This window comes from Pituophis catenifer, unplaced genomic scaffold, assembly GCF_029215685.1.
Source record: "Pituophis catenifer annectens isolate HBS135680 unplaced genomic scaffold, rPitCat1.0.hap2 SCAF_10, whole genome shotgun sequence".
Taxonomy (NCBI): domain Eukaryota; kingdom Metazoa; phylum Chordata; class Lepidosauria; order Squamata; family Colubridae; genus Pituophis; species Pituophis catenifer.
Genome location: NW_027256890.1, coordinates 16,714,721 through 16,736,770, shown reverse-complemented (window position 1 = coordinate 16,736,770; position 22,050 = coordinate 16,714,721). Strand labels below are relative to the sequence as shown.

Below are 22,050 nucleotides of genomic sequence, written 5' to 3'. Positions count from 1 at the left end.
TTCACCAAGACTTTCCAGTCTGGAGCCTCTGATTGCTCAGATGCAGAAGAGAACCTGCCATGGCCCCAGAGTGGAAACGAGGAAGTGAGCCTACAGTGGAAGGCTGGCAACATTTCTCGTCCTTCCTATGGGATGGTGTTGACCTTTTCCTGTTGACGTCCTTCAGTTTGGAAACAATTGTTCTCGTGTTTGCAGGCAGCAAGACCAGAGCTAAGAGCCGTCCTGCGTCTTGAGAGGAGCAATCTTGATGTGCAGCAGAAAACCTGGCAGCATTATTATTATTATTATTATTATTATTATTTTTTTTTTTTTTTTTTTTTTTTTAATTTGATTTATATGCCGCCCTTCTCCGGAGACTCAGAGCGGCTTACAATGCTTTAAGCAATAGCCTTCATTCTTTTGTATATTTTATACAAAGTCAGCTTATTGCCCCCACAAACTGGGTCCTCATTTCACCTACCTTAGAAAGGATGGAAGGCTGAGTCAACCTTGAGCCTTGGAGAGATTCGAACCAGCAGAAATTGCAGGCAGCTGTGTTAATAACAGGGTGCACTAAACCCTTGTACTATCAAGGCTCTTTATAATTAATAATAATTATAATAATAATAATATAATATATTATAAATATAATATATTTATTATTAATAAATATAATAATAATAATTATTATTATTATTATTATTAATTTGATTTGTATGCCGCCCTATCTCCATAGGACTCAGGGAGGCTCACAACAATTAAAATCAAACCAGATAAAACATGTTAAAATACATATTAAACACATATTAAACATATTAAAACAATCCAAACCCCATCAGTCCAGGCTGGGCAATTTGAACAGCCATGTTTTTAATTCGCGGCGGAAGGTGCAAAGGTCAGGGGCCAACCGGAGTCCCAGGGGGAGTTGATTCCAAAGGGTGGGAGCCCCCACAGAGAAAGCTCTACTTCTGGGGATTGCCAGCTGACATTGTCTAGCCGACAGCACCCTGAGTAGGCTGTGTGAGAACGCACTGGGCGATGGGGAGCCGTTGTTGGTTGCAGATGGTCCAACAGATATCCTGGGCCTAAGCCATGAAGGGCTTTATAGGTAATCACCAGCACCTTGAATCTCACCCAAAGGGCAACTGGCAACCAATGCAAATCGCGGCGGAGAGGTGTAACAAGGGAGTATCGGGACCCTCCCATCACAACCCGCGCGGTCGCATTCTGTACCAGCTGAAGCCTCTGAGTGGTCTTCAAGGGCAGCCCCAAGTAGAGAGCATTGCAGTAGTTTATACGGGAGGTGACTAGCGCATGAGTAACTGTGCGTAAGACATCTCGGTCCAGATAGGGGCGCACCAGGCGAACCTGGGCAAACTCCTCCCTGGTCACGGTTGTTATATGATCTTCTAAGCTCAACTGTGAATCCAGGAGGACACCCAAGTTGCGTGCCCTGTCTACAGGGGGTAAAACTTCACCCCCAATAAGCAAAGATGGAACCTCTCTATTGGACCGAGATGCCGGTACCCACAGCCACTCGGTCTTGGCAGGGTTGAGACAAAGCCTGTTCCTCCCCATCCAGACCCATACCACTTCCAGGCACCGGGACATCACGTCAAGGGCATCACTGGGCTGGTTCGGGGTGGATATAAAAAGCTGGGTATCATCAGCATATTGATGCGGCCAGCCTTGTGCTCAGGGCTTCGACCCACTCAGCGTTTCCTTTTCCATCAATTGCAGGGTTGCTTCAGAAGTTCCGCTCCAAACCTGACGCACTTTCCTCCACAGTATCCCATTGAATGATCCGCCTGCACTAATTAGGGGGAATCGTCTCCAGGGCCCAGCTTCAGAATTTTGCGGTGGTTTCCCTCCCAGAGGTCCACAGCGCCCGGGTGGTTTGGTTTCCTTGGAATGCATGTGCGTTCAGAGAGGAAGAGAAAGGCTGACCCTGGAGTTGGAAGGAGCTGCCAGGAGAGAGGCCATGGGTTTGGGTAGGAGCCCTTCGTAGCCACTCGGCCCAAGGACAGTGCTCTGCCGTCCACTGTGGCTTGATGGCCCTGTCTCTCGGGACCCAAAGTGGGAACAGCCCTGGGCAGTATGGCTTGGAGAATCCAAGCAGGTGGCCCCAGAGAGGTGCCAAAGGTCAGTAACATGGCTGGAAGGCAGGATGCTGTTCTGATTGGAGATTTGGCGAGGAGGAGGTTGGCAGGTCTACATCAGGAGTGGGAAGAAGTGTCTGCCTTCTGTCCCTTAAATCGTGGTCCCGGCAGGGCCTGACTTCTGAGCTGTTCACAAGGAGAGTGGTGGTGAGGTACAGCGAGTCTCCCTATGAAAAACTCCACTCACCTGTGTTACTGGTACCATGTCCCCAGCTCTGCATCTTTGGCTGGATGTTGCAAGTCCCCAGTACTGCATCAGTCACAGCTTCTGCCTGGTGCTTTTTAGTAGCATTAGAAAGGCCAGCTCTCCCTTCCTCCTTGGAGTGGGCCCGGTTTTCTAAGATGTTCGGCCAGAGAATAGAACTGTGCAGCTCCTCGGTATTTTACTCAGTTTGGCACACTTACTGGGAAGGTAGGCAAAACTGGCACTGGTACCTACAGCCCTGGGTGACCTGACCTTGCTTACAAAGCTTGGACTGCCCCACCGGGCAGACACATTGTTCTTTGGAAAAGAAGAAGTGGCGGCATTCAGTCCCTAGTGATCTTCTCCTTTACCTTTTGAGGATGAAAATTGAGGTGGTGATTCCTTTGGGGGGGGGGCAGACAGGTGTCACAATTCTGTGTTTAGCAGGGTTTTGTGCCATGGCTTCGGATCAAAATAGTAGAGCTTAAAATGTTCTCAGAATTTAAAAAAAAAACAATGCCTTACATAGTACATGTATTTATGTATCCGAGGGAAGTCCTTCACAGAATATTTTTGTAATCAATCAGTTTTTTTAAAAAACATAGCTCATTTTGCCTTCAGCAACCTTTACCAAGCAGGTTTATTGTGTCATTTTGTCCATCTGTTTGGATTGTTTGTGGTAATATTTAAGCTCCCCAGAAGCAAACCAGGAAAAGAAGTTGCTTGGACACAATCCTTCTCTCGTTCCTGACATGGAGTCTGGTCTCACTTAGTGGACAAATAGCAGGCAGGCCTGTTTTCCTCCTACTTTATATGTATGAATCAGTTAATAGCAATAACTCTGGACTCTCCAGAAGAGCAAGGAAAGGGGAAGGATCCCAAAGGAGCTTGGTCTCAGGCACTGTCTGCTGCCAGGGATCTGCACCAGTGGTGAAATCTGAACCAATTTACTACCGGTTTGCTGGCTGCGCATGTGTGCCAAACGCGCATTGCACGCATGCATGTGCAGTGCGCACAATGCACCAAATGCGAGATGCGCACGCGCAGTGCACGCCAAAAGGAGGCATGGGGTAAGTAGAAAAGCACCCGCGGGCGGGAGGTGATCAGCTGTGGCGTGGGATTTTTTTTTTACTTTAAAAGCATTTTTTATAACCTATTTGGCTGAATAGGTTGTAAAAAATGCTTTTAAAAGGTAAAAAAAAGGCTCTGACAATCACAAGGTACAGCTGTGATCATCAGAGCCTTTTTTTTTTACTTTTAAAAGCAAAAAAGCAAAACCTGCGCATGCGCAGAGGGTACAAAAGACATTACTTACTGGTTAAAACCAGGAAGTAACGACAACTGGGCAGGTGGGCGGAGCCTCGCACCACGATCGCTACCGGTCCTACGAACCACCCGTCACAATTGCTACTGGATCGGGCAATCCGGTCCGAACCGGGAGCATTTCACCCCTGGTCTGCACCCCTATCTACCACCTGCGGTCTGGCAGGTGAGACAGACTGCTTAGGGCAAATGAGCGCCACCCCTCCTCTGGTGGCCAAAGCGCATGTTTGTCCACTAGCAGAAACAAGAGCTTCCTCCTATTCTGTGGGCTGCTCTGAACTTTATGGGGGAAGTTTTGTTTCCATTCTTGCCCTCCAAGCCAGGCAAGGGGGGGGGCCTGCTCCTTTCAGTGAGAAGGAGCTTGTCAAAGAGGGTACAGCTGCAGGGTAGGCAACCCTGAAATTACACTAGTGTTTCTAGGTGGGTACTGATAAAATTACACTTGTGTTCCTGAACTGAGTGTAAGTGTGTGGGGGGGAGGGCTCTGCAAGGTTGTGGACTCATCTGCCACTTTCCCCTACTCTGGGTGTGTGTGTGAACATGTGCAGGTAGCTGGTACGGTCAGAGTGCAGCCTTGGGTTTTGGTGCTGGGAAAGGAGTGAACTGCTGGCTTTCAAGAGTGAATGCCTAAAACGAGGCGATTGGCCTGCTGGAGGGTTCTGGCTGAAGTGACATCCTTGCAGTGGGGAGACCAGCTTTCAGAGGCAGCTTTTGGTAAAGAAAGGCTGTGTTATTGTAATTTCCCTGGGAGAATAAGCAGTGTTCCTTTAAATTGACATCAGATGCAGCTGCCAGACTTGCCAGCATAATGGAAGTCCTGGTAATTGCTATGGTAGTTCCTTTTATAGATCAGACCTCTTGGAATAAATTTAATTATTTGTAGCTGAATCCAGTAAAAACTCTATAGCACAATGCTACAGTTAAACAGCTTGGTAGTCTGGCAGTCCTCTCTGCTCAAATGCTTTCTTGCTGGCATAGCAAGTAGAGGGGGGCTTGCAAGTAGAGTGGGGTATCATCTGGAACTCACCATTCCCCAAAAGTAGATGAAAAAACTTATTTGGAAGCCTTGGGCAGCGAGTCATAGGGGCTTTTGACCCAAGAATTGCCTGGAGGGGAGAGATCCATATGGGCTCACTGCTGGCAGGTAGACTTCCCCTGACCTGCCCGGCATCAAAGCATCCAGCCTGGATGAAAAGCACGGGTGGTCGATAGGACGGGGTCTGTTGCAGGACAGCAGTGGAGCCCTAAGGCATGCGGCCTTGATCATGCTGGCACAATGGGAAGAATCTCTTCCCAGGTGCCAGCACTGCCACTTCAGGCGCCCCAGCTGATCTTTGCTCATGTTGTTGCAGGCCTACTTCCGGCAGGGGGTTGCCCTCCAGTACCTCGGGCGCCATGCCGACGCTTTGGCAGCATTTGCCTCCGGCTTGGCCCAAGATCCCAAGAGCCTGCAGCTCCTGGTGGGCATGGTGGAAGCTGCCATGAAGTCTCCCATGCGAGGTAAGAGGAGGCTCTTTGGCCAGGGTGGAGGAGGGGAAGAGTTGGAAGGCTCACAAGACACCCTCTTGTTGGATGACTACTCCCCTGACTTTGGAACATGGGCTATGCCGTTGGGGGATTTGGGGAACTGGATCTTAAGTTCCCATCCCAGTGGTGTGAACTGGCCTCTGCTTTTTCCTTAGAGTCCCTCGAGCCAACATACCAGCAGCTGCAGAGGATGAAGCTGGACAAGAGCCCCTTTGTGGTGGTTTCCGTGATTGGGCAGGAGCTGCTGACAGCTGGCCATCACGGTGCCTCCGTTGTGGTTCTGGAAGCGGCCTTGAAAATTGGCACCTGCAGCTTGAAACTGAGGGGCTCCGTCTTCTCTGCCCTGAGCAGCGCATACTGGTCTCTGGGCAATGCCGAGAAAAGCTCAGGCTACATGCAGCAGGACCTGGACGTTGCCAAGACCTTAGGTAGCCACATGATGTTGTGTGGGTGGGAGGGCAGTGCCACTGGGATCTGATGGTGGTGGGTTTCCGTGGGTTCCCTTTCTCCCCAGGAAGTTCAGGTGTCTCTTTGTGCATTGCCACAATGATTGCTTTCTGGGCGTTAGGAAATAATGTCCAGGGGTCATCGGCAGAATTGTAGTGGACACTGTGGGCCTGCCAGGACAAGCAAAGGGGCTTGGGTATGAAAGGAAAGACAATCGAGGACCCATTCTGGTTGCCCCAGGTTGAACCAGGGGATGGGGTTTACCTGGCAGCCTCCTGAAGGCGCCTTCCAGCTCACCCTCAGCTTTGTTTGCTTCTCCTCCAGGTGACCAGATGGGCGAATGCCGCGCTCATGGCAATCTGGGCTCTGCTTTCTTCTCCAAGGGAAATTACCGGGAGGCCTTGACTAACCACAGACATCAGCTGGTGCTTGCCATGAAGCTCAAGGATAGAGAGGTAGGAGAGGAAGGCAGGAGCATAGAGGGATTGTTGAGGGATCTCTTTGCAGAGAAAAAGGCCGAGGCAGCACCGCAGAGCTTTGGAAAGCCAGGGCTGGCCTTGGAATGTCAAATCTACATTAGCTTGGTGAAGGCAGCCTGGCAGAAGAGTTCAGGTAGCCTTGGCACCGGCTGGCCACAAATCCCGCAGCGGTACCAGCCCTGACATGGGTGCTGGGAAGACAATGAGGCGCTGGGTGACAAGCTACCCTGTGCAGAACTGTCTCTTGTGCAGAGGTGCTGAGCAACGTGGTCTCCTTGGCAAGGATGAAGATCAGGGTTAGTGGTTGGCATCTTTGGCTCACTGTCCAATCATCATCATCTTTTCATTTATAATTCCTCTGGGTTTACAGTTAAGATCTTTGTCAATACACAGTCTCTGTTGTGCCAAACTGTAACTCTTTGGGGAAGGTGGAGCATGATACAAGATGCCCCATTCCAGCAGCTCCCCAATTGCCCAGGTCTTGCAAATGAGAAGAAAAGCCCAGCGTGTTCCTTGGGAGGGGGTTCATCCATCCAGGGACATGACCTGCCTCTCGTGTGGCTCTGCAATGGCGTTGCCCAGGAGGCTTGCCTGATTACCTCTGGGATGGTGCTTGCATGGGCTACTAGGGGAGACCAAATCGGAAGATAGCCCAGAAACAGATGCTGGGAGTGGGGAGGACCTGTCGGGGCTCAAGCAAACGTGGCACAGCTGTTCCACCAATCTTTGTGCATGCCTCAGATAACTGTCCAAAAGAACCTGTGCACTCCCATGTTTCATTTTTTGTAATTAGATGTAACTCTTATAATATGGGAGGCTGTGGGCATTCGGTCCCTGCACGTCAGAGTTTGGTGCATTCAGGCCGGTGGGAGTCTGCCTGGCTTCAGGCCATTCCTCTAGCAGAGGCCAACTTGGCTCAGGGATGAGGATAGAGGGAGCGGAGGGCAGCGCTGCAGCCACCCTGAGTGGTGACATCTGGCCTTGGAGGGCTGGCTACACTGTGGGCATGACACAGTGGGACCAACCTTGCCCTTTGAAGGAGAGCCATGCCTACATGCCTTGTCAGAGACAAAGGGGGGATGGCCAGGAGGGCAAGGAGCAGTGGACCAAGTGGGCAAACTAGATGATGAATAGCTTGCGCTGAAGGGTCTGCTGCATAAAGCAGCACCGTGGGAAGGCAGAGCTCACTCACAACCACAGGGAGCCTGAACCAGGAGCAGCATAAACATTTACGATAGACACACAGATGACTCAGAATTATGGGGGAGGAGGATCCCCATGTGGGACGATTGCAGGTGGTGGGAGAGCCATGTCTGCCTGGGCTTGGGGAGGAAGCGCCCTCTTGCCTGTTCTTCCTATCTGCCTCGGTTGCTGGTCTCCAAAAGACCTGTGTCCTTGTGGGTGACTCTTGACCCCAAGAGTCACCCACTGGGAGTCTTGCTGGGCTCCCAAGATCCAGAATGGTCTTCCCTATATCTCCTTGAGCAGGTGGCCTTCAGGGGCCCGTGTCTCAGTTATCAGGGCGTTAGGTGTGCCTTGAGGGCTGTCACCACCTTCTGCAACTCCCTGAGGTGTCTCTTGGCTCTTCCCCGCAGGCTGCCTCCTCCGCCCTCAGCAGCCTTGGCCACGTCTACACTGCCATCGGGGACTACCCCAACGCCTTGGCCAGCCACAAGCAGTGTGTCCTTCTCGCCAAGCAAGGCAAAGAGGAGCTCTCTGAAGCGCGGGAACTGGGCAACATGGGGGCTGTCTACATCGCCATGGGTGACTTTGAGAATGCTGTGCAGTGCCACGAGCAGCACCTGGGGATTGCCAAGGCCCTTGGCAACAAGCGGGAGGAGGCCCGGGCCTACAGCAACCTGGGTAGCGCCTACCACTATCACCGCAACTTTGACAAGGCCATGTCTTATCACAACCATGTCCTGGAACTTGCCCAGGAGCTGGAGGAGAAGCCTATTGAGATGCGAGCGTATGCCGGGCTCGGTCATGCTGCCCGTTGCATGCAGGATCTGGAGCGGGCCAAACAGTATCACGAGGAGCAGCTGCAAATCGCCGAGAGCCTGCAGGATCGAGCTGCAGAGGGCCGTGCCTCTTCCAATCTAGGTGAGAGGATCCTTTCAGAATGAGCTTTTCTATGCTGCGCCCCCAGTGCCAGAGCCTGAGCCTGTATGTTCAGACAGGACCCCTCCTCAGACAGGCAGCTGATCGAGCCTCTCTCTTGGCAGCCTGGCACAGGACCCTCTTGATAGTGAGTGGTCTTCAGACAGAGCTGTACAGCAGACGGTCATGGCTCAGCCCCCATGTTGGGTTTGTTACTCCCTTCCCCCAATCCCCCAGGATTCTTCAGTTTGGAGAAGAAATTCCTTTGGCTGGGATTTAAACTCCCAACTGCACGCCAAGGCTGTTGATGGTACCATTCCTCCCCTTTGCTGAAAATAGTAGAGAGGGTGCCAGCCCACAAACCAGGCAGACAGCTTGGGCAAGGGCTCGGGGCTAGGTATCTGTGGGGACCTGTGCAGGTACACCCACAAAGCACCATGGCAACTTCAGGGGGCACCCCAGGACTCGACTTGGGAGAGACTCTGGGCTGAAGTTACACTGTGCAAGATGGCAGGAGAAACTTCTCTTGAGAAAGCTGAGGCTGAATATGCAGAACAAGCCAGATAGGTGCATTTCTGGAGAGGCCCAGGTTCCTTTGCTGGCTCTCGTTCCTGGCGTCAGTTCTGGCCCTGTGTTTATGCCAGGAACGAAAACCAGCAGAGGAAAGGTCCTGCAGCTTCCTTCAAAAAGCATTTCCTCTCCAGCTACCTCTATGGGACAGAGGCATCTGGGAGCAATCCTTTTGCACATGTTCTGTGATGGGGGGTGCATCTCTCAAAGGAGCAGTACTGCTGTTCTGATGATTGGATGTGTGCGTGTGTGTGCAGGCTTGCGCTCTGTAGGACCAGAAGCCAGGCAGGTTAGGCGGGCCAAGGAGGAGGACTCCCCCCACCCTTCCCTCAAGCCCAGGAGACCACTTCCTGCCTGGCTGTTACAGCGGCTTTGCCTGGTTCCCTGTGCACACAGATGTGCTCCCAAGTTCCTGTTGGGGTCCAAGATGTTAGTTCTGGTGAACTAGTTGTCCTGATTGCCCCCCCTTCTGCATCCAGAGGCAGCCTGCACTATCTGCAGAGACCAAACTTCTCAACCCAGAGAGGGAAGAGGCAGGGGGCGCTGGCTGAACCTCTCCTAGCTGCTAAGAGGCATGCAGGGCAACCAGCTGCCAAGTCATTATACTGGGGATCTTGCGGGTTGGGTGCAGGAGATTCCTAGCTGTGCTGTGTCTTTTCCTCCTGTGCTGGCAGAGTCCCACTTTTTCAGCTGCTTCCTGGCCTGAGCTCATGTGGGCTCCGGGACAGAGGCAGCTCTTTGCTATTCCTTGCAGGGATCATCCACCAGATAAAAGGGGACTATGAGACGGCCCTGAAGCTGCACAAGGGGCACCTCTCCATTGCACAGGAGCTGAATGACTACGCAGCCCAGGGGAGGGCCTACGGCAACATGGGCAATGCCTACAACGCTCTGGGCATGTTTGACTATGCTGTCAAGTATCACCGTCAGGAGCTGCAGATCTCCATGGAGGTGAACGATCGTGCCTCCCAGGCCTCCACTCATGGCAACCTGGCTGTAGCCTATCAAGCTCTGGGGGCCCACGACCGGGCGCTCCAGCACTACCAGAATCACCTCAACATTGCCCGGGAGCTGCGAGATGTCCAGAGTGAGGCCCGGGCTCTGGGCAACCTGGGGAACTTCCACTGCTCCCGGGGAGAATTCGCCCAGGCAGCCCCGTACTACGAGCAATACCTGCAACTCTCCCCGGAGCTGCAGGACATGGAGAGCGAAGGCAAAATCTGCCACAACCTAGGCTATGCCCAGTACTGCCTGGGCAACTACGAGGAAGCCGTGAAGTATTACGAGCAAGACCTGGCCCTGGCCAAGGACCTGCACGACAAGCTCAGCCAGGCCAAGGCCTACTGCAACCTGGGCCTGGCCTTCAAGGCCCTAGGCCACTTCTCTGAAGCGGAGGAGTGCCAGAAGTATCTGCTGTCCCTCGCCCAGGCCCTCAGCAACCCTCAGGCCAAGTTCCGAGCCCTGGGCAACCTGGGGGACATTGCCATCTGCAAGAGAGACGTGAGCAGTGCTGTCAGGCTCTACGAGCAGCAGCTGAGCCTCGCCCATCAGGCCGCAGACAGGAAGCTGGAGGCGAGTGCCTACGCAGCTCTCGGCTCAGCCTACCGTCTCCTGCAAAAGTACGACAAGGCGCTGGGCTACCATACGCAGGAACTGGAGGTACATCAAGAGCTGGGTGAGATGCTGGGAGAATGCCGGGCACACGGGCACCTGGCGGCGGTCTACATGGCCTTGGGCAAGTACACCATGGCCTTCAAGGGTTACCAAGAGCAGCTGGAAGTGGGCCAGAAGCTGAAGGATCCTGGCATCGAAGCCCAGGTCTACGGCAATATGGGCATCACCAAAATGAACATGAATGCCACGGAGGAGGCCATTGGCTTCTTTGAGCAGCAGCTGGCCACCCTGCAGCAGCTGAGCGGGAGCGAGGCCGTGCTGGACAGAGGCCGGGCCTTTGGCAATTTGGGCGACTGCTACGAAGCACTGGGTGACTATGAGGAAGCCATCAAGTATTACGACCAGTACTTGTCCGTGGCCCAGAGCCTCAGCCGCATGCAGGACCAGGCGAAGGCCTATCGGGGCCTAGGCAGCGGGCACAGGTGAGGTGAGGGGTTCTCAGGAACACGCTAACAGTAGAGGAAGAGGGCAGTTTACTTGGGGAGAGAGAGGAGGTTGGCAGAGTGGCTCTATTGCTCTAGCTGTGCCCCACTGCTAGGTGTGGCTAGCCCGGGCATGAAGCATGAGCAGCTGTTGCTATGACGGGCTGCTCTCTCATGGGGGGGGGCAAAAGAAGGGTAACCCTGGCATTGCCTTCCCATAGGGCAATGGGCAACCTGCAGCAGGCCCTGGTTTGCTTCGAAAAAAGGCTTGTGGTAGCCCATGAGCTTGGAGAAGCCTTTGATAAAGCTCAGGCGTACGGCGAACTGGGCACTCTGCACAGCCAGCTGGGCAACTTCGAACAGGCTATTTCCTGCCTCGAGCGCCAGTTGGGCATTGCACGGGATATGAAGGACCAGGCCCTGGAGGGCAACGCAGCTTGCGGCTTGGGCAACGTCTACCAGCAAATGGCAGAATATGACACGGCCCTTCAGTACCACCAGATGGACCTCAGCATTGCAGAGGAAACTAACAATCCGGCTTGCCAAGGCCGGGCATACGGCAACCTGGGCCTGACCTATGAGTCACTGGGCACTTACGAAAGAGCCGTGGTCTACCAGGAGCAGCACCTCAGCATCGCAGCCCAGTTGAACGACCTGGCGGCCAAAACTGCCTCCTACAGCAGCCTGGGCAGGACGCACCACGCCTTGCTGAACTACCCCCAGGCGGTGATGTACCTGCAGGAAGGTCAGTAGCCACGTAAGGCCTGCAGCCGGGACACACTCGAGGCAGGACATGGCTCCCAGGAGAAATGCTTCTCCTTAGAAGGGGGAGCTCTTCCTTGGGAGGGCTGGGGGGGAGCAAAGCCAGAGTCCTCCTCAGTGGTGTGGTGATGGGCAAATTAAGCCACGTTCTGGGAGAAGTTGGTGAAGAAATGTGAAGAAAGGAGGGGAATCTGGTGGCAAACCAGAGCGCAGCAAGAGGCTGGTGGGCCCTCAGATCCTCCACTCCTTCTTCCTGCAGGGCTGAGGCTGGCTGAGCAGCTGGGGCGCAGGGAGGACGAAGCCAGGATCCGTCACGGCTTGGGCCTTTCACTTTGGGCGAGTGGAAATTTGGAAGAGGCTCAGCATCAGGTGGGCAATGGGCGCCTACAGGGACACCACCGTCCTTGGTTGAGTGGCAGAGATTGACCTCCTGACGTTGCTTCCTCTTGCAGCTCTACCGGGCTTCGGCCCTCTTTGAGACCATTCGGCACGAAGCGCGGCTGAGCATTGACTACAAGCTCTCACTGTTTGACCTGCAGACCTCTTCCTATCAGGCCCTGCAACGGGTGTTGGTTACGCTGGGTAAGAGGAGGGTGGATTTTGCGGGAGAGGAAATGGCAGGGGGTTGGATGGAGTGACTTCAGCACATGCTTGGGGCTGCTATGGGTCGGCATCTGGGCAGTCTTGCTGGCATAACCATTGGCTTAAAGGAGATGGGGATGGGGGGAAGAGGCAAAATCAGCTGGTGCCTGAGGCTGATCTGTAGCCCCTTCCCCCTTCCTGGGCCACAGCTGAAATGTCACCGGGGGTGGGGGGGCTTTTGCAGGCCATCACGATGAGGCATTGGCGGTGGCCGAAAGAGGTCGGACGAGGGCCTTTGCTGACCTGCTGGTGGAGCGTCAGACTGGGCAGCAGGATTCTGACCCTTACTCTCCTGTGACGGTGGATCAGGTCCTGGAGACAGTGAATAGCCAGAGGGGACTGGTCCTCTACTTCTCACTGGCAGCGGGATACCTGTACTCTTGGCTCTTGGCTCCTGGGGCAGGTAGAGTAGGGGGCTGGGCGCACCCTCCTCCTGGGAGGGGACCGTGCTGCTCTCCCTCCTCCGGCTCCTCCAGTGGCTAAGAAGAGTCTGCTGCTTCTTCAGTGCCTCCTGGATGGTGGGGGGGGGGGGGGGGAGGTGTATATATCTCTGACCATCTTCTGGTCTCTCTAAGTGTTTTGCCCAGCAACATTTGCTTTGCTGGGGAGCCTGTCAGGATTCTGCCTGTCGAGTCTGCTCTGCTCTCTGCTTTTAGGGATCCTGAAGTTCCACGAATGCTACCTGGGTGAGGGCCCAGCTGGGCACTCGGGAGACTTGCAAGACAGGAGCTCGGGCCTGCATACACTCGCCAGCTCAGCGCTAGAGCAGCTCAGCTCCAGTGTACGAAAAGCCCTGGGGGTGGAGCCCCATTTTGTGAGGTGAGCGCCTATCCCTGCAGGTGCGTGTGGGGTCCGAGTGGGATTCTCGTCACAAATGGACAACACCTCCCTTCCCCCAAGCTAGGGCTAGGCCAGAGGCAAACAGATGTACCCGGATGTGTATGTGCCAGAGGTGGGAAGTCAGAGGACGTTCCTTGGCTCAGAGGACGTTTGAGCAGTGGAGGAGATGCCAAGCCCTGGGCATTCAGGGGCAGCTGACGAATTAAAGCCTGTCCGCAACAAGACCGTCCGATCAGTCCAGTGCTTGTCAGTTGGAGCAGAGGCTGGTCCACTTCTGCCAAGGGCCTGTCTGCTCACTTCCATTGGCGTCCTCCACCACCATTCTAGTTGGGGCTCCAAGCACAGCTGTCCCTGAAGCCCTGCTCAAAGGACGGGGCCGGAGGAACTATTGTAGCGTGAAACAGCCTCCGATGGACTGTCTGTGGAGGCTCTCAGTCATCCAGGTCATGGTTGTCCCAAAGATGTTTTTTTCAAGAGGCAACTGGACTTTCTGGTTTTTCTTTGAAGACATTTCGCTTCTCATTCAAGAAACTTTTTCAGCTCTGAAGGAGAGTGGAAGAAGCTTCTTGAATGAGAAGTGAAATATCTTCCAAAAAAACCCCAGAAAGTCCAGTTGCCTCTTGAAAAAAACCACCTTTGGGATCTCCAATGGACTAGAAACAGATTCTGATTGGAAAGTGTCCCATTCAGACAGGGAAGATTCCCATCCCAGAGCGCTGGCAGGGAGACCTAGACAATTGATGCCCATGCTTGCAGTCCCAGCAGGATGCCCCCATCTGGGAAGGGACTGTCTGGATGAGGCTCTCGGGAGCATCTTCCTGTCGTCTTTTTGGAACCTTAATGGAGGGGGCAGGGCAGAGTTTGGCAGTGATCTCCTTGGGCTTTCTGACTCCCTGCCCCATCTTTGGCTTACTGTGGATGATCGGCAGAGACAGGATGCCGTACAGCTCCCCACCCCATGGCTGGGTCTGGCGTGACCCCCTGGCTTCCACCGAGGTCTCTTCCCTTTGCCAGCAGTGAGACGGAGAGCGAAGCAGGAGACCTGATGGACCAGCCCCCGGAGGAGATGAGTGGCAAGCTGAACTCTTCCAATGACCCCACTGGCTTCCTGAGGATGGTGAGCAGGAACAATCTTTTCAACAGGTGAGCTCCATGTGGCTGAACAGTGTCTGTGTCACAGGGGCTGTGGGGGCCGTAAATGAGGGAGGGCCACAAGGCAAGAGCTGGTTCCCCGGAGCTGCACGGGCATTGCAGCAGCCTCCTGGGGGAACTGTGGGTCTTCTCCCAACACTTTGGGGGAGGATGGGTGAAGCCTGATGCCTGCAGGAAAGAGGGAAGGTGCCTAGTTTCCTCAATGGAAGGCCCATCTGGATCATCTAATCAGGATGGACATTGTGAGGTTCCAGAATGTTATTGGCACAAGGCAGCTAACTCAAAGCAGCAGGGGAGGGAAGGCAAGGCTGGGGCAGCCTCTATTCCCTCCTGACTCGGGAGAATCACCAACGCTCCAAGGAGGCCGCAGTGTTGGCACTGCTGAAGGCGCCACTCCCTTCCCCCAGCAAACCTGATGACCAACCTTGTTAGCTGAATGACTCTGCTGGGATCTGATGGATTCCACCGGGGAGGACAGGGAGATGGATTTCATCCCAGGCTTTGGAGCTGCACTTTCAGAGCCAGAGCTACAGGCCGATTGTTGGGGGGGACAGGGAGGGGCTGGCAACTGGAGATAAAGTAAGCCCCAACAGGGAGGGGTTGCCCGAGGTGCTCTCCAGATGGACAAACTGCTGGCTCTGACTTCAGGCAAGCCGGTGGGAGGCAGGCCAGGCTCTTCCATGGTGGGGAGGTGGGAGGTCAGTCCTCCTCAGCCCCCCCCCCCCGGTCTCATGCCTTCTGTCTCCATAGGAGCTGCCAAAGCACCAGCAGCCTCTTTGCTGGCCCTGCATCCTCCACAGCAACGGAGGAAGGCCTTGCATCCTCCCTACCTCGATGGCCAGACTCCTCCAGCAAGTCGCCCCTCCGAGTCCTATATGACATGCTGATTGGACCACTGGAAGGGGTGAGCTGGGCCCCAGATGGGCCCTGCGGAGCTTGGGGTTTTCCCATGGGGAGCAGTCAGATGGGCAGGGGCTCAGGAAGAGCTGCAGAAGCAGGGAAGGCTCCTTCGGGAAGGAGCAATTTTGGGGCTGAGGCCTCCATCTTGTGCTCTGGAACTCCTCAAGACCTTTCCCAACCTCTCGTGCTGTCCCCTCCTGGGCTGACACAGGAAAGGAAGCGCTTCTGGGTTGCTGCAGCACTTGTGGCAGCTTGGATCTGCCGTGCCATTCCTGTTTCGCCTCACAGGGAGGGAAGCCCCTTGACAGCCACAGGAAGCACAGGGTGAGAACTTGGGGATCAGCCCCAATGGAGAGTCAAAGCACCTGGTGAGCGAGGACACGGAGGACGTAGCAGTGGCTGATGCAGTTGTGGGGGAGGATCCCCAGATATTGAGGGTGGCTCCGGGGGTTTTCCTGATCAAAAGCCCAAGAATGCTTATGCAGCTTTTCTCCCTTCACAGGGTCTGATGCACTCCAGTGGCCCAGTGGGGCGTCACCGGCAGCTGGTCCTTGTCCTGGAGGCAGAGCTGTACCTCATCCCATTCGCTCTTCTCAAGGGCAGCTCATCGAACGAGTATCTATACGAACGCTTCAGCCTTATTGCTGTGCCCTCCATCCAAGCCCTGAGTGCCAGTGCCAAGGTGGGCAGCGTGGGTCTTGTGTCCCCAGGGTGGCAGCCAGGAATATCCCATTCTGTTACAGGCTCCCTTGGTTCTTCCCCTGCTTCTCTTGGTGGAATTTTGTCCCAGACCGCTCTGCCTCTTCTGCAAGGCTGGGCTGCCCAGTAGCCACTGCTCCAAAGGGGGAGCCAAAGCAACGAGCGGGGGCCCTTCCTTTGCTCCTCCATCCATCCTCTGGTGGCTCTCGAGATGCTGGGCTCGCCTGCCTTTGTTTCTTACCCTCCTGGAAAGATGGGGCTACCCAAAAGGGCACAGAGCTCAGGAGAGGCAGAAGCAGGGCAAACAAACAAACAAACACTGATTCCTTCAAAGGGGCAAAAGGTGAGTTCTTTGGAGGGTGGCTACACATGACCGGGGGATTCTCATAGCAGTGGCTGGTAGGTAGGGATAGAAGGGGTACTGCTGTCACTATTGCTGCTCTTCCCAGTGAACTTGAGGGTTCTCTTTCAGGGCCAGGCCAAGAAGAACGCCTCAGTTTATGGCAGCTCCTCTTCCACGGCTGCTGTCATTGGCAACCCGAAGCTGCCACCCTCCGTGATGGACCGCTGGCTGTGGGGGCCCATGCCCTCTGCGGAAGAAGAGGCCTATGCGGTATCAGAACTGCTTGGCTGCCAGGCACTGGTGGGCAGTGCAGCCACCAAGGAGACAGTGATGAGTGCCCTGGCACAGGCTGAATGTGTGCATTTCGCTACGCACATCTCTTGGAAGCTGGCTGCCCTGGTTCTGACACCCAATGCTGAGAGCATAACCTCCAGTCGCAAGGGGTCCTTTGGAAATTCTTACACAATCCCAGAGTCTTTGCGCATGCAGGACGATGCAAGTGATGTGGAAAGCATCTCGGACTGCCCACCACTGCAGGAGTTCCTGCTCACAGCAGCCGACGTGCTGGAACTTCGCTTGCCAGTCAAGCTGGTGTTCCTGGGTTCCTACCAAGAATCCAACAGCAAGGTCACAGCGGATGGGCTGGTAGGGCTGACGCGGGCCTTCCTAGCTGCCGGTGCCCTCTGCGTCCTGGTCTCCTTATGGCCAGTCCCAGTGGCAGCATCCAAGACCTTTGTGCACACCTTCTACTCTGCCCTGCTGAACGGGCTGAAGGCCAGCACTGCCCTCGGTGAGGCGATGAAGAGGCTGCAGAGCAGCACGCTGTTTTCCCACCCCTCCAACTGGGCAGGTGAGGAAGGGATAACAAGTCTTAGAAAAGCTCGTGGGGAGCCAGTCACAGTCCTGCGGGAGAGGGCAACTGCTATGCTGTCCCCTGGGGGCTTAGGAGTCGAGGGAGAGAGACCGGTTGCCATAAACAGCAGCGGCCTTGCCACTGTAACTTTATGTGCCTAAAAATGCTGCCTTGTTCTGCTATGAAGCGACTCGGAGTGACAAGAGATGCATCAAAGGCAGGGGTGAAATCCAGCAGGTTCTGACAGGTTCTGGAGAACTGGTAGCGGAAATTTTGAGTAGTTCGGAGAACTGGCAAATACCACCTCCGGCTGGCCCCAGAGTGGGGTGGGAATGGAGATTTTGCAATGTCCTCCCCCCAGGAGTGGGGTGGGAATGGAGATTTTGCAGTATCCTTCCCCTGCCATGTCCACCAAACCACACCCACCAAGCTATACCCACAGAACCGGTAGTAAAAAAAATTGGATTTCACCACTGATCAAAGGTACTCAGAAATGTGAAGCTGTGCAGGGATCGAGGGCAACCAAGCAGAACAGGCAGAGCTCATGATCTGGTGGGGCCTTTGCCTGTGTCCGTGTGCCCCAAGGCTCCTGTTTCTGCTCCTCAGGCTTTGTGCTGATCGGCAGTGACGTGAAACTCAACAGTCCTTCTTCCTTGGTGGGGCAAGCCTTGACTGACATCCTGCAGCACCCGGAACGAGCACGAGATGCTTTGCGAGTCCTGCTGCATCTGGTGAGGAGCATCAAGGACTCAGCAGTCTGTCGCCTGAGATCACTGGGGTGCCCTGGAAGTGCCTAGGCAGCTCACTCCCTCACCTCCCTCTTAGGTGGAGAAGTCCTTGCAGCGCATCCACAGTGGGCAGCACAACTCCATGTACACCTCTCAGCAGAGTGTGGAGAATAAAGTTGGCGGCATTCCTGGCTGGCAGGCCCTGCTGACAGCAGTGGGCTTCCGGCTGGACCCTCCAGCCAGTGGGCTTCCGGCCGCTGTCTTCTTCCCCACGGCGGACCCCGGGGACCGACTGCAGCAGTGCAGCAGCACCATCCAGTCTTTGCTTGGTGAGTAAAGGTTGGGCCCCTTAGGGTAATCTTGGCACCCTGGGCTGCAGCGACCGAGTCCTTCAAGTTCTGCCTCCCCTCGCAGGTTTGCCAAATGCTGCCCTGCAGGCCCTCTGCAAGCTGATCACCGCCTCTGAAACAGGAGAGCAGTTGATTAGCCAGGCAAGTATTGGCCTGCCTTTGTGGCAGTGGGGCAGGCTGCCTCTGGAGGTCCCAGCTCCAGGCACGGCACCTGAGCAAATGCTTCGCTCTCCCCCTCTTGCTGCTCCAAAGCATCGAGCTGCTGCCCTGCATTCCAGCCTAGCTCTAAATATTTCTCTTTCTCTCTTTTTCCACCCTCTCCCCACCCCCTACCTGCCTGCCCTTTCTACTCCCCAAAGGCTGTTAAAAATATGGTGGGAATGGTGAGTACAGGATCCCCCCCCCTTGAATCCCCTGGGCCAACAGGGGGCGATGATCCCCCTTCCCTGCTTATGCAGAGGGGCAGCGCTGGGTGGGTGGAGCTTCCTCCTTTCTTCCTTGCTGCTTTTGCACCCCCATTTCTTCCCTGGTATTTTCCTGGGGCAAACCTTGAGAGGAGGATAGGGCAGAAGGGTGGGCTAGGACCAACTGACTGGCAACTCCTTCTCCTCCTCAGATCCATCAGGTTTTAGTGCAGCTGCAGGTTGGAGAGAAGGAGCAAGATTTCGCACTGGCCCCGATTCAAGTCTCCATCAGTGTTCAGCTTTGGCGGTTGCCCGGCTGCCATGAGTTTCTGGCAGCTCTTGGTAGGCAAATGTCTCTGGAAAGACAGGGAATTCTATGGGGAGCAGGGCTGGTCTCTCTTCTTGTGCTCCCCAAGAGGCTTCCACAGCCTGTGCTGGGCTGGAGACAGGCAGAGGGTCTGCGTTGGGGCAGGAATCTGAGAATCTCATAGGGGGCTCATCTGGCTCTGCTTTGCTGCTTGCAGGATTTGATCTGTGCGAGGTCGGGCAGGAGGAAGTGATTCTGAAGACAGGCAAACAGGCCAGCCGCCGGACAATGCATTTTGCACTCCAGACTCTGCTGGCTCTTTTTGGTGAGGCTCTTTCTGAGGAGATGGGGCGGGGGGGGGCGGGGGCGGGCATGGAGACTTTGGGGGGGAGCAGCTTCTTTTCCTGGGCTGGGGAGAGTCACTAGGACAGAACGATGGAAGAGCCACAGTTGCAGGGCTTCTGGCTTCCACAAGCAGTACAACATATTGATGTAGGCTTTCACAGCTGGCATCTGAAAATCTGCAACCATAGTTGCCAAACCCTGAAGCCCAACACTGCCCAGGGCAACCGTACTTTGGTGCACAAGAGCTGATGATGCCACTTATCCCAGTCGCGGGGAGGGGGAAGAGCTTAAGGAAAGCAAAGAACCATCTGAGAGAGGGCAGACAATCTTGGAGTATCTGTGAAGCCAAAACACCTTGACTTTTGTGGGCCCTCACCTCTTGTAAATGGGAGGACCTTAAACCTGTGTTGCCCAGTTGTGCTGCTTTAGAATTAATTTGCTGTCCCACTTCTCTCTAGACTCCACAGAACTTCCCAAACGTCTGAGCTTGGACAGCTCCTCTTCGCTTGAATCACTGGCCTCAGCCCAATCCATCTCCAATTCCGGGCCGCTCCCTGGCCACAATCCCCCCTTCTCTCCTATGGGTCCAGACAGCCTGGCCTCAGACGCCATCTCCGTCTACAGCCTGAGCTCCATTGCTTCTTCTATTAGCTTTGTCTCCAAGCCCGAGGGCACGTCTGAGGTAGGCGGCTCCAGGGGGCACCAAGACACTGAGAGGCCGAAGGCCATTTATCCCCAGAGGATCTCCTTACCACAGAGTAATTTCTCGACACAAGCCAGAGCTGGTCCCAGCAAAGACGAAGAGGAATACGAAGGGTTCTCCATTGTGAGCAATGAGCCTCTGGCAGTATACCAGGAGAGTCCAGGCATGTTTTCCACAGACCACAGCCTCTCCCAGACTGGAGAAGTCAGAGGCTCTGTTAACTTCAAGCATAGCATCAGTTCCCCAAACTCCCCGGGCAAAATGACGCTCATTCCCAGCCCAAATTCCCCTTTCCAGAAGGTTGGGAAACGAACAGGTTCAGATATAGGTGAATCAGACCATTCCAGTACCGAAACAGATAGCACTGTTAAATCCCAAGAGGAAGGAAATGGCCCAAAGTTGGATCCTCAGGTGCTGGCCCAGAAGATCCTGCAGGAAACGCAGAGCCACCTCCTCGCCGTGGAGCACCTCCAGTGTGTTGGCAGCAGTCGCTGTCCCCACCAACCTGGCCGAAGCAGCAGCTTGGATGAAGGGACTGCCTCACCCTCCAGGGTCACCACCTTCCGGTCCTCAGAGACCAGCGCCTTTAGCAGGCCACTGTGCTCCAGTATCAAAAGTCAGCCTTCTCCTACCCCAGTGAGGCCTGAGCTCCTCCTTGGGAGTTCCTCCCTGCGAACATCTAGTACTGGAGACAACAGCCCTTCTCCCTCCGAGATGTCCACCAAGGAAAGTGCTAGGCAGCTTTCCCTCAGCCTGGACTCTTGTCGGCCTGTGGCAGAACAGCCAGTCTTCAGGTTGAAGTATCCCAGCTCTCCATACAGTGCCCATATATCCAGGTCTCCGCAGAACATCTCCCCCAGCTCAGGACATCGATCCCCAGCGGACAGCACTCCCTCCCCAGCCCTTTCCTATTCCTCTGCCAGCTCGGCCCGTTCCAGCCCCGCCAACCCACCTGCCCTAGACAAGCTCAAGATGGCGGCCATCGATGGAAAGGTGCAGGCCATTCACAATCTGAAGATGTTCTGGCAAAATGTCCCCCAGCAACCCCCCGGACCCATGAGGAGCTCCCACAGCTCTTCTGGGAAGGCCTCCAAACGAGATGTGCTGAGCCTGCTGAACCTGTCTCCCCGGCGTAGCAAAGAGGAAGCCACCGACAAACTGGAGCTGAAGGACTTGTCTGCTCCCTGTGCTCTTTTGCAGAAGAATTCTCCCAATGGGCGTAGACCTCCAGTTGACTCCAGCAGCGCTCTAGAGTCCAGCTACCCCATACGGCTACCTTCTGGCAACGGCTACAAGTTTTTGTCACCAGGAAGATTCTTCCCTTCATCAAAGTGCTGAATCTCAAGCGGCTCATTTTTTTGTTTGCCTAGGTGGAGTTTCTGGGCCTTTTCCTGTTCACCAGCTTGAAAGATGCAGTACAGCGGGAAGCAGGTTGGGGAACTGGAGCCCAGCAAGATGGATTTGAGCAGAGGCCAGGCCTATGGATCTTGCTTAGTGACAGCCAGCCCTTCGTTGTCTTCTTAGTTGCCACTCAGTGGTGCTGGCTGGGGGAGGGGCAGCAATTCTATTAGGTAGGATACACAATTTTTTGTGTAGAAATACAAGCCATTTTGTCAGTGCTTCCAGGAAGGGTTGTGAGAAGGCTTCACACTGGCAGCCGGCTGAGAAGCATAGTAAGGTCACACAACTGCTTCTATCTCAAGGGCCAACCCAGAGGCTCTCCTGGCTGTGCCAGGCAGACCTCCTTATGGCAGCACAGGAACCGGCGGCAGGCTCCGCGCGGTGCCATTCCCCAAGTGACTGGGCACTGGCCGCACCAGGGATATCCGTCCGAGGCCGGAGTGGAAGGCTGCTACACCAGAGGCCTCTTTCTTTCTCCCAGCGTCTCCTTCTGTCGTCGGTCCCTCCGTCTCTTCCCGTTTAAATTTTGTGTCCTGTGAGGGGGGGGAGGGGGAGGGGGGCGGGAGGACAGCGGGTATCATTCTATCCCATGTCGGGATCTTTCCTTAGTTTGCATGCAGCCGTGGCGGCCACGGCCACAGGAGAGGAGCGAGGCGCCTCCTTTCTGGGCTGAAGGCGCGCGACGGGAGGCCCGGCTTCCCCCCTCGCCTCGGGGCCAGGGAAGGAAAGGGCCGCTGCGGCCTAAAGATGCCCACGT

The 22,050-nt window shown here is 55.0% G+C and overlaps 1 protein-coding gene across 2 annotated transcripts in view; it reads left to right on the top strand.

Annotated features, from left to right (window-relative positions):
* TTC28 (tetratricopeptide repeat domain 28) overlaps positions 1-21,828 on the top strand; it is a 34,076-nt gene extending 12,248 nt beyond the window's left edge. Inside the window, exons 3-23 of one of the 2 annotated variants that reach the window (XM_070951591.1) lie at positions 4,998-5,145; positions 5,328-5,600; positions 5,944-6,074; positions 7,694-8,201; positions 9,523-10,864; positions 11,086-11,609; positions 11,886-11,995; positions 12,079-12,208; positions 12,453-12,671; positions 12,925-13,087; positions 14,123-14,251; positions 15,011-15,164; positions 15,663-15,842; positions 16,332-17,052; positions 17,662-17,786; positions 17,881-18,112; positions 18,198-18,274; positions 18,493-18,516; positions 18,750-18,879; positions 19,062-19,169; positions 19,648-21,828. In XM_070951591.1, the coding sequence (XP_070807692.1) occupies positions 4,998-5,145; positions 5,328-5,600; positions 5,944-6,074; positions 7,694-8,201; positions 9,523-10,864; positions 11,086-11,609; positions 11,886-11,995; positions 12,079-12,208; positions 12,453-12,671; positions 12,925-13,087; positions 14,123-14,251; positions 15,011-15,164; positions 15,663-15,842; positions 16,332-17,052; positions 17,662-17,786; positions 17,881-18,112; positions 18,198-18,274; positions 18,493-18,516; positions 18,750-18,879; positions 19,062-19,169; positions 19,648-21,230 (7,011 nt within the window). In that variant the 3' untranslated portion in view covers positions 21,231-21,828. The remainder of the gene's footprint in view (positions 1-4,997; positions 5,146-5,327; positions 5,601-5,943; positions 6,075-7,693; positions 8,202-9,522; positions 10,865-11,085; positions 11,610-11,885; positions 11,996-12,078; positions 12,209-12,452; positions 12,672-12,924; positions 13,088-14,122; positions 14,252-15,010; positions 15,165-15,662; positions 15,843-16,331; positions 17,053-17,661; positions 17,787-17,880; positions 18,113-18,197; positions 18,275-18,492; positions 18,517-18,749; positions 18,880-19,061; positions 19,170-19,647) is intronic. The other variant, XM_070951593.1, reaches the window with a different exon arrangement.
* Positions 21,829-22,050: the final 222 nt, after the last annotated feature.